The following is an 11,260-nucleotide window of genomic DNA, read 5'->3' as shown; positions in this document are numbered from 1 at the left end:
TTATACCAAAGAGCTATAAAGAAAAATAGATCGGCAACTTGAAAGGCATATAGAGCAAATCTCGCCAACATCACATGGCAACTGAATGAGATCCCCTTTTAGTATGCATATTTGATCATGATTGATCAAGTTGGCAAACGCTTTGACATAAGAAAACTTTTGATTGTTTGTTTATAATGCTAATGGTACTTTTTTCAAAATGTTATCAGTATTTTCTACACAGGGAAGCAATGAAATTTTGATTGGAAGTCTGAGAAATCAACAGTTGTTGAAAAATGGATTCGATTCGGTTTATTACGCGCCAGTGTAACATTAAATACTGACCATGTTGAAAATTGACCCCATGGATCCTTTTCAACGTTGAGAATTGACCCCGTCAACATTTCAACATCAAATTTTGATCAAAGGGTCCTTTTTCAATGTTGAGAATTGACCCCGTCAACATTTCAACATTAAATTTTGATCAAAATATCCTTTTTCAACGTTGGGAATTGGCCCCATCAACATTTCAACATTAAATTTTGATCAATGGGGTCAATATTTAATGTTACACCGGCTGTACCGCCAGTTTACTTCAGTAAGCATCTGTTGATTTGATCACGACTGATCAAATCGGCAAAAACTTTGGAATAATATAACGCGCTAGCACGAGCTGATGCAAGACTCACTCCAGTTGCCATTCTGTGAATTTTATAGTTCTTTGAATATACTTAGTACTCTGATGAGTACAATTAAAATGATTGAACTTCCTTATTGAAAATAAACAGTGTTAGGAAAAGAATCAAGTAAAAAAAAAGCCTGAATTAAATAGAACAGATTGCCAAGATGCTTTATGAATAAAGGCCCAGATAAGCTTTTTATGTTGACTGATTTTTTAGCTATTCGGAGAATAGGGAGGCTATTCTACTCGCCCCGGCGTCAGCTCGGCATGACCTTTCTTGGTTAAAGTTTTCCGGCAATCTTTGTTTTTCTTTCATATCTTTGTTACTATTGCTTATATCGTACTATAACTTCACATAAACATTGTCCAGTATACAAACAAAATATATGTAGGGGCTGGGCCCATTATGCCCAAGGTCAAGGTCACCAAGGTGTTATACTTAGGTTACTTTTAAGGTTAAAGTTTTTCGGCAAACTGTTTTTCTGTCATAGCTTTGTTATTATTGCTTATATCTTTCTGTAACGTTACGTAAACTTTGTCCAGCATACAAACAAAGTATGTACAGGGGGTGGGCCCATTATACCCAAGGTTAAGGTCACCAAGGTGTTATACTTAGGTTAAGGTCACAAACTTGTTATACTTGGAATTATTTTCATGTTAATATTTTTGGAAAGCTTCGTTTATAGACATATTTTTGGTACTTTAAAAGATAATGACTTGAAATTAAAAATATTTCTTTATAATCATCATCTGCATGTGTGTTACAAATCTCATCACTTGAATTGTATTTTTGACAGAATTATACCCTTTAGTAGATTTTTGCAATCTTTGCTTTCTGGATATTACTTTAAGGCAATATAAGATAAAGACTTGAAACTTAAAATGTATCTTTATCATCATCATCTGCATGTGTGGGAACAATCCCCATAACTCTGATTTGTATTTTTGACCAAATTATGCTCCTTTCATACTTAAATTTTTTATCAAACGTTGTTTTCTGGACATAACTTGGGTACTATATAAGGGAATGACTTGAAAGTCAAAATGTATCTTAACCATCATCATCTGCATGTGTGGTAGCAATCCCAATAACCAAATAACTAATTTGTGTTCTTGACAGAATTATGCCCCTTGATATATCTTCCTTTTAAAGTAGAGGTCTCCTATTGAGGCATATATTCATTTTACTGTCAAATCGCCGAATAGTGGAGCGCGCTGACTTACGGACAGCTCTTGTTGTTGAGACCACTTCAGAGAATTTCAAATTTGCTGTCGCAAATCTTCACTCTGATGTGTTGCACACAAGTCGCATCCATATAACAATGGTCAAGGTCACACTTGGGTCATAGGTCGAAAGAGAGTTGATTCTAACACATTCTTTGTTTATTCTTTTACTATTTTTTATCAGAAAATCAAATTATTGATCATCTGCGTTACTTAAATTTTGTTTTTCTCAAAAACTATCAAAGGTAACCATTTGAAACTTGGAATACTTGTTCACTTTTATATATTTTATTCATTGCAATGAAGGTAACCCTACGATTTGTTTTTACAGAGTTAATGCCTCTTTCTGCCAGTCTTCAATTTCTCAATACAATGTAACAAGGTATTTTACCAATTTGTTGACTAGGTGATTTCAATGATTTTTTGTCGACCTATTGCCCTTTTTCGACCTTAAATTTTCAGGTTTTTTTGTTGTTTTTTCAATCCAGTTACCCAATATCTTATCATAGGTATTGACATGATACTAGACATAATTGTTTATAATGACCCAATTTGTTAGACAAGAGGAGGTAACTATCAAGGATCATTTTGTAAGAATTATTGCCCTTTTTATACGCCCGTTTGAAAAATTGGACGTATTATGGGAAGACCCCTGGCGGGCGGGCGGGTTGCATCCACAGATATGTCCGGAGCATATCTTCTTCATGCATGGTGGAATTTTGATGAAACTTGGCACAGTTGTTCACCATCATGAGACGGAGTGTCATGCGCAAGAATCATGTCCCTAGGGCTGTTCGGTGTATGTGCATCCGTGCGTGCGTCCGTCCGGATTTGATTGTCCGGACTATAACTTCGACATGCATGGAGTAATCTGGTTTATATTTGGCATGAATGTTAACCTCAGTGAGTCGGAGTGTCATGTGCAAACCGCAGGTTCCTATCTCAAAGGTCAAGGTCACATTTAAAGGTCAAAGGTTAAATTCAATAATGACTTTGTCCGGAGCATTTCTTCTTCATGCATGGAGGGGTTTTGATACTACTTGGCACAAATGTTCACCACCACGAGACGGAGTGTCATGCGCAAGAACCAGGTCCCTAGGTCTAAGGTCAAGGTCACAGAGGCCAAAGTTCAGATACAAGAATGACTTTGTCCGAAGCATATCTTCTTCCTGCATGCAGGGATTTTGATGTAACTTGGCACAATTATACACCATCATGAGACTAGGTGTCACGCGCATGTCCCTTCTTTAGAATTACTTCCCTTTGTTGTTACTATAAATAGCTTGTATTGTAACTTTTTCAAATACTAGACGTAGGGAAAAATCAAGACCACTTTCTGTAGTACAACATGCATGTTACATCCAATTCTGAGGTGTATTTTGACCTATCTCTACCTGGTAAGGATTTTTGTGTGGACTTACAATTTTTTGGGCGGGATTTTTTTTTTTAAGATTAACTTCCCTTAATTGTTACTATAAATAACTTATATTGTAACTTTTTTATAACTGACCGTAGGGAAAAACAAAGACCACTTTTCTGTGGTACAACATAGATGCTACTTTCAAATTTTAGGTGTATTTTAAGGTATCTCTACCTGGTAAGGAGTTTTTATGTGGATTTAGAAAAACAAAAGAATTGCAATAATTACTACCACAAAATTAAAATTCCATTTGCAAATATAGGTGCTAGTGTAAAGAAATTTGCTGTGACAGGCGTATATTGTGACATTCTGGCACTCTTGTTTTTTTTAAAGATTAAATTCCCTTAGTTACTATAAATAACTTATATTTTAACTTTTTTATAATTGACCATAGGGAAAAACCAAGACCACTTTTCTGTGGTACAACATAGATGTTACTTTCAAATTTTAGGTGTATTTTAAGGTATCTCTACCTGGTAAGGAGTTTTTATGTGGATTTAGAAAAACAAAAGAATTACAATGATTATTAAACAACCACAAAATTAAAATTCCATTTGCAAATACAGGTGCTAGTGTAAAGAAATTTGCTGTGACGGGCATATATAATGTGACATTCTGGCACTCTTGTTCAACATACAATTTTCATTTTTGTCGAGCCCGCTTGTGCTGTTCGGTGTATGTGCGTGCGTCCGTCCGGATTTGATTGTCCGGACTATAATTTTGACATGCATGGAGCAAACTCGTTTATATTTGGCATGAATGTTAACCTCAGTGAGACGGAGTGTTATTCGCAAACCGCAGGTTCCTATCTCAAAGGTCAAGGTCACACTTAGAGGTCAAAGGTCAAATTCAAGAATGACTTTGGAGCATATCTTCTTCATGCATGGAGGGATTTTGATGTAACTTGGCACAAATGTTCACAACCATGTGACGGAGTGTCATGCGCAAGAACAAGGACCCTAGGTCTAAGGCCAAGATCTTACTTAAAGGTCAACGGTCAGATACAAGAATGACTTTGTCCGGAGCATTTCTTTTTCATGAATGGAGGGAACATAAAAAACTATTCAATCAGTAATTTGAGAACCACTTGACCCAGAATGTTAAAACTTAATAGGATGATTGCACATGCAGAGTTGATGACCCCTATTTATTTTGGGGGTCACTCGATCAAAATTCAAGGTCACAGGGACCTGAACATGGGAAACAATTTCCAGTTCATAACTTAAGAACCCAGAATTTTGAAACTTAGTCGGATGATTGGACATGCCAAGTAGGTGATTCCTTTTGCAGTCAACCATCAGTGTCTCATTGCCTTTTGCTCCTGTCCCCTATTGACTTCTTGCCTATACGACTATGCATTTGGGGAGACATGCATTTTTCTTCAAAATCATCTTCTAGTTCACCTTTGCCGAACTTGCAGCTCATGAAGTCCCTATTTACCTTGTTCCTGTGGGCATGTCATTGATTTAAATTTTGTTATCATTAAACTACATAAGGTTTTTGTATTTGATTGAATTGAATTATCGTTATCGTTAAACTACATAATCTTTTTATAATTTTGGATTTGAATTATCGTTATCGTTAAACTACATAAGCTTTTTATATTTGACAGATTTGAATTATCGTTATAAATAAGCTACATATGCTTTTTTGTATTTGATGGATTTGAATTATTGTTATGTATGCTTTAAACTATGTTGTATTATCAAGGGGTGCGTTGTATTATCAAGGGGTGCAGTATTCCCATATACTGCTTAAGGGATTACTTTCGTTGTTTCTGAACTGACTTTTAATGAATACTTTAGTAAATTTTATAATTAGATATTGAATTAGATATATGTAATTGAAATTTTGTTTTGCTTATTTATTTAAACACGAGCTCTCAAAAGTAGGTTGAATTTTGGTGGTTTCACAACGTTAACCAACAACGTTGTCACAACGTTGATACGACTCCACATTTTTACGTTGTCACAACGTTGTATCTGACCACAACACAACGTTATGCCACAACGTTGACACGACTCCACACTTTTACGTTGTCACAACGTTGTTTCTAACGTTGTCACAACGTACAACACAACGTTGTAACAACATTGTCACAACGTTACTGTGCTTCCTGGGAGTAATGAATGGAAAAAACGATGGAATGCGATACGTAAATCCAAATTAAAGTTACAAGAGAGAGAAGCCCAAACATTACTTGACAGTGTTGGGATTAAATACGACCAAGCCTGTGGTATAGAGGAGTATTAGAAAATACAGGATACACTGTATCCTGAGTATATTATTAAAATTCACGCCCAGCATGCGAAAAGTGGCTTGTTATTTACTGCACCTAAAATGACAAAACAAAGTAAAGTAATTCATGTTTATTTTCACAGTGGACACTTTGACACCATTATTTCAAAAAAAGGATCTTTAGGGTATAGTTATTTTTGTGAATACTTTGATGTTGGATATAAATGTAAAGAGCAGCACAAATGTAATCACATTTGTAATTGTTATTCAAGCAATATATGTGAAAAAGGAGTAAGTGTTCAATGTAAAGAATGTCACCGTTGGTTTCGTAGCGCGGAATGTTTTCAGAAACACAAAGACATGCAAGGAAAAAGTAAAAAGAATATTTGTAAATCTGTTTGGGTTTGTAAAACATTCGGTCAGATTGTAGTAGGCACAAAGAAAAATCATCTTTTTGCAGGTGTTAAAAAATGTAAATATTGTAAAAAGATTGTTGAGCAAAGTCACGATTGTTATATCCCAAAATATACGTCCCCTGAAAAAGAGGAACCCCCAGATGTCCCTTTTATTTTTTATGATTTTGAATGCCGATTTGACACTGGAGAACATATCCCAAATTTCTGTGTTGCACAGCGGGCATGCGGTGATTGTATTAGAAAACCACTCAGTGAATGTTGCATGCGGTGCGATGAAGAGAGGGAAGTTATTTTTCGCGGTGATCATACATTATCTAGCTTTTGTACATGGTTATTTAACCCAAAACATAAAGGTGCAACGGCTATTGCCCATAATGCCCAGGGTTATGATGCACAATTTATTCTCAGGTATCTCGTTACACACGGTACAGTTAAACCAAAACTTATAATGAATGGAAGTAAGATTATCATGATGGAAGCTCATGGAGTTCGTTTAATCCATTCTATGAGCTTTATTAGTATGCCACTAGCATCATTCCCTAAAACATTTGGACTTACTGAAATGGCAAAAGGATGGTTTCCTTTTAGGGCTAACACACACGAATTTCAGGAATACATAGGTCCATACTTACCCTTAGAGTATTATAAACCTGGAAGTATGAAACCAGAATCACAAGAACATTTTTTAAAATGGTATAACGAGAAGATCAAAAATGAAGAGGTATTTGACTTTCAAAAAGAAATGGAGAAATATTGTAGATCAGATGTAGACATTTTAAGACGTGGGTGTGGTGAGTTTCGATACCAGTTAATGAGCAGTGATCAAATAGACCCCTTCCTTGAAGCATGTACCTTAGCACAAGCCTGTAACAAAGCCTGGCGAAAGAATTCTATGCCAGAAAACAGCTTTGGTAACATATCTGATGCAGGGTATCCAAACAAAACACGATACGCAATCAAAGCTATACGGTGGATACAAGGTATAGCGTATAAACATGATACAAAAATCCAGCATGCTTTGAATGGTGGTGAACAACAAATAGGTCCATACTTTGTCGATGGGTTTGACAAGGAAACAAAAACAATGTATGAGTTCTTAGGCTGTTGGACGCATGGATGTAAAGAATGTTATCCCAAAGAAACAAAAAATCCGTATTCAATGCAAACAATGGAAACATTGTACAAAAACACTTTTGAACGATTTGTTGTTTTACAGCAACAAGGATACAATATTAGATATATTTGGGAATATCAGTTTAATAATTCATACAAAATTGATCTAGTATATAAGTCATTGATTGACAGGTTCTATCCACATTTAGAACCAATTGAACCCCGAGATGCACTATTCGGCGGAAGAACTAATGCAGTGCATTTGTATCATGAAGTAGACGAAACTACAAACCAGGAGATTAAATATGCTGACATTTATTTGCTCTATCCATACGTTTGTAAATATAAGGAATATCCGTTAGGACATCCCATCATATTAAGTCAGGAGCAAATCCGTTTTGACGATATAACAAAATATAAAGGACTTATCAAGTGCAAGGTACTACCAGCTCAAAACGAATGGATGCCTGTATTACCTTTGCATTGCAACAAGAAAATGGTATTTATGCTGTGTCGGACTTGCGCTGAAAAAGAATGTACGTTTTGCAGTCATGGTGTTGATGATCGAGACTTGGTTGGTACATGGACTTCAATAGAATTAGCAAAAGCTATAGACAAAGGTTACCAGGTGCTAGAAATATACCATATTTGGCACTGGGATCACTGGAGTAGTCAGGTTTAGGGTTAGGGTTAGGGTTGCAGTGTTGCATTTACCATTACTGCTCATGAACAGACTCAATCAAACCGAGTCTGCAATTTTCACTGTTTGCCTTGTTTTCGGTGCTTCCGAGGGATCTACTTTCCAGATTTTAATTATTCAAAGTACATAAACAAATATCTAAAAATGAAGCAGGAAGCAAGTGGGTATCCTGCCTGGGTAAAAACTAAGGAAGATCAGGAGAAATTTAAACAAGACTATTTGATAGCTGAAGGTATACACTTAGATCAAATTGAAAGTAATCCTGGTAAACGTGCATTTGCTAAAACTATGCTCAATTGTCTATGGGGAAAGAATGTCCAAAAGCAATATTTTACCCAAGACAGAATATGTAAACACCCTTTCAAGGTTTTATGATATAGTCACAGACACAAACATCAAACTCAATTATGTTGAATTTTTTTACCATGATACATTTGCTTTAATGAATTTTTCAGATAGGTCAGATCAAGTAGAACCACATTCTTCCGCTAATGTTGTGGTTGCATCTTTTGTTACGCTTATGCTAGACTCGACCTCTATTCTGTGTTAGAACGTTTAGGCCAGCGTGTGCTTTATTTTGATACAGACAGTTGCATGTATATCTATGATCCAGATCAATATAATATTCCTATAGTGAATAGCCGTCTAGGAAAATGGACTGATGAGGTGCCTGAAGGTAAAATTGTTAAATACGCTGCTTTAGGACCTAAAAATTACGGTTACGAGTATATAGTAGGTGGGGAAAGACATACAAAATGTAAAGTGAAAGGAATCGCTTTAGATTACGATACAACACAAAAGGTCAATTTCAACACAATGGTAGAATGTATGAAAGACAGAGAAAACTTTTCCACTGTGATAGATTATCCGTCACGTATTCGAACGCACAGGGACAGAAAAGTAACCAGTAACGTTTCGATCTGTCTATACCAAACGGCTGGTAGTTGATCTATATAAGACTGTACCATATGGATACATTCATTCCTAAGCATGACATCAAAGGAGACGGGTGTGCTGTCTCCAGATATATGTCAACGGATTTATCAAGATTTTGTAGAAACACCCTGGATTTCTCTATATCATATTCTAGATTTTGAACTGTATGCTGTGGTTTTATTTCACATTACATCAAAACAAAAACGGTTGAGATCAAAGCGTCAGATACGTGCATGGTTAAATGAACCTGACACCTTTCAGCGTTTTAAAGCCTTTGTAACAAAAGCAGTAGAAGGAGGAGAAGCTAACATAAACCTTGAAGCTGTTAACAGGACGGACTGGACAATTTTCGTTACTTATAGTGATAGAGTGCTTTTACAAATAGATGACTGGAAAAGGGGTGGTACTTTTTCACCAAAAAAACGTTGGGCATTTTTAAATGAACCAGAATGTTGTATTGATAAAGCTTGGCATTTACTTAATTGAATGAAAATGGTATTAACAACAACAGAAGAAGTTTTGTTATTACTTAAGACAAACGGATATAATGAAAACATTAGAGTTACAGAGGACATGATATTCTTTTATGGAAGAGAAACTCCTTTCAGCAACATGTACAAATCAAGTTTTACTGACAACAGTGCGGTTTATGTATGTAGTGAGCAATATTTTCAATTTACAAAAATGATGCAATGTCAAGAAAAGGATCGTGCTATGTGTATCATGAACACGACAAGTCCTTACGAGATGAAACGTTTGGGAAATATGAAATCAGAGAACTTTAATGCGAAACAATGGGATCAACAATCTACAGAAGTGCTTTTCAAAGCAAATTGGCTGAAGTTCACACAGAATGAAAATCTAAAACATCTGTAGAGGCCAACCCACGAGATAATATTTGGGGTGTCGGAATGGATATGTGGAATTCAAATGCAATCCATCCTAACAAGTGGAATGGAAGAAATAGATTTGGATCCATCCTAATGGATATAAGGAGTTGGCTCCAACAGTCTAAATCATTCTGACTCCAACATTCGAACCATCAACATAGAAAATGATTGAAATACTTAAAAAAAAGATGGCGTTGTTACAAGTAGATGTGGGTTTATATTTACCACCAGAAATAGGTGCTATGATTTATAAGTATCTTGTACAAATGTCTAAAAAAGGTGTGGAATTTCAACGAGAAATTATTCACGTATGGCTGATGAAACAGTTTAAAAGGATTTCTAATTGCACGATATATGAAGATAGTGAAAAAGGGCTGACACTAATGCTAGATTTGTTGCAAGACATTAAAAGTAGAGATGATATTGGTTTGGTGTACAGGAGACGTCTTGTTCGGAAAATTGAAATCATGTATAATAGACTGATAAATATGATTTCACAACGATGGGTTTTTTCCCTATGTGATTTTACTCCAGATGAAATAAACAACATATCACTGAATCACAGGAATGGTGGAGTCGACAATTACATTTGGTTAATTCAGTACACGAGATCGAGGTGTTCATTTGGATCTTCTTCTGTTGTGTACACGTTTCCTTTCCATGAAGGGTGTATATTTTTTGAGAAACCTGTATCAGCATTCATGGTCAAAAAAATCATCGGTGACCGGTGTTTTGTATCTAAATCGTCCTTATCTATAAATGAAACAAAAAGGTATCTTCGCAGTCAGTGTCCGGCCATCATTTCGATAGGAAAGAAGCACATTTTGGATTCAATGCTTGCAGAAGAGAATCATGTACAGGCCCCGTCATAGACGAGAAATTAAACTGTTTGTGTCTTTATTTTATATTTTGGACTTCAAGTTATATAAAAACACGTTGTTTAATATTATTGAAGATGAACATCTTGAATGTACAGAGCAGATCTGTCAGTGGTTAAACAAGGACAGTACATTTCAGAAGTTCAAACGATTCGCTGCAAAAATACAAGACATGTACGAAGTGAAAATCGACATGAATTCAATTAACAAAGAGGACTGGATAAGATATGTACAATATAATGGCAGTGTTATTAACAAAATAAAAGAGTGGGATCAGCGTTTGAATTCATTTGACTTGTAATCCTGGAGATGAGCAGACGTATTTTAGACACTCCTATTTACAGAAAAGCGTTAATTAAAAGTCATTAAAAGTCAGTTGGTGAGAGTTGCAATGTTTCTTGTATTTAAAGAAGCACTGAGACTCTTGTGTCAGTTTCATAAAGAATTATCAGACGTCCAATTACGGCAATGGACATTTCTACAATTGGAAGATGAAGTGTTGGAAAATCTGTGTGTTATAGATTTTTTGTACCACTACTGTAAACCAAATATTGCAAACGGGAAATGTTCTTCCAGTGATGCTGAACCCATATTTGACCTTAAACCCCCATTGTTCAAAATATGTAAAAAACGTCATGAAATGCCGATGGATATGTAAAAAATGACCGCATGTTTTACAGACATTGTTTATGTTGTGGTTTCTTTACAGTTATATAAATTAAATCATATCATAATATTTGTTGTCATTTTGATCTTAACCATCATGGAAACTAGTTTACTTTTT

At 35.5% G+C, this 11,260-nt stretch overlaps 1 protein-coding gene across 1 annotated transcript; it reads left to right on the top strand.

Annotated features, from left to right (window-relative positions):
* Positions 1-5,903: 5,903 nt before the first annotated feature.
* LOC128553502 (uncharacterized) lies at positions 5,904-7,754 on the top strand. The gene has a single exon (XM_053534681.1). The coding sequence runs from the start codon at positions 5,904-5,906 to the stop codon at positions 7,752-7,754; it is 1,851 nt and encodes a 616-aa protein (XP_053390656.1).
* Positions 7,755-11,260: the final 3,506 nt, after the last annotated feature.

This window comes from Mercenaria mercenaria, unplaced genomic scaffold (genome assembly GCF_021730395.1).
Source record: "Mercenaria mercenaria strain notata unplaced genomic scaffold, MADL_Memer_1 contig_3898, whole genome shotgun sequence".
Lineage (NCBI taxonomy): Eukaryota > Metazoa > Mollusca > Bivalvia > Venerida > Veneridae > Mercenaria > Mercenaria mercenaria.
Note: the sequence above shows the minus strand (reverse complement) of the source record. Positions and strands in the feature narration are given on the sequence as shown.

What these genes read in the sequence shown, in the direction of transcription:
- LOC128553502 (XM_053534681.1), top strand. Translation starts at nt 5,904, where the DNA reads ATGCAAGGAAAAAGTAAAAAGAATATTTGTAAATCTGTTTGGGTTTGT.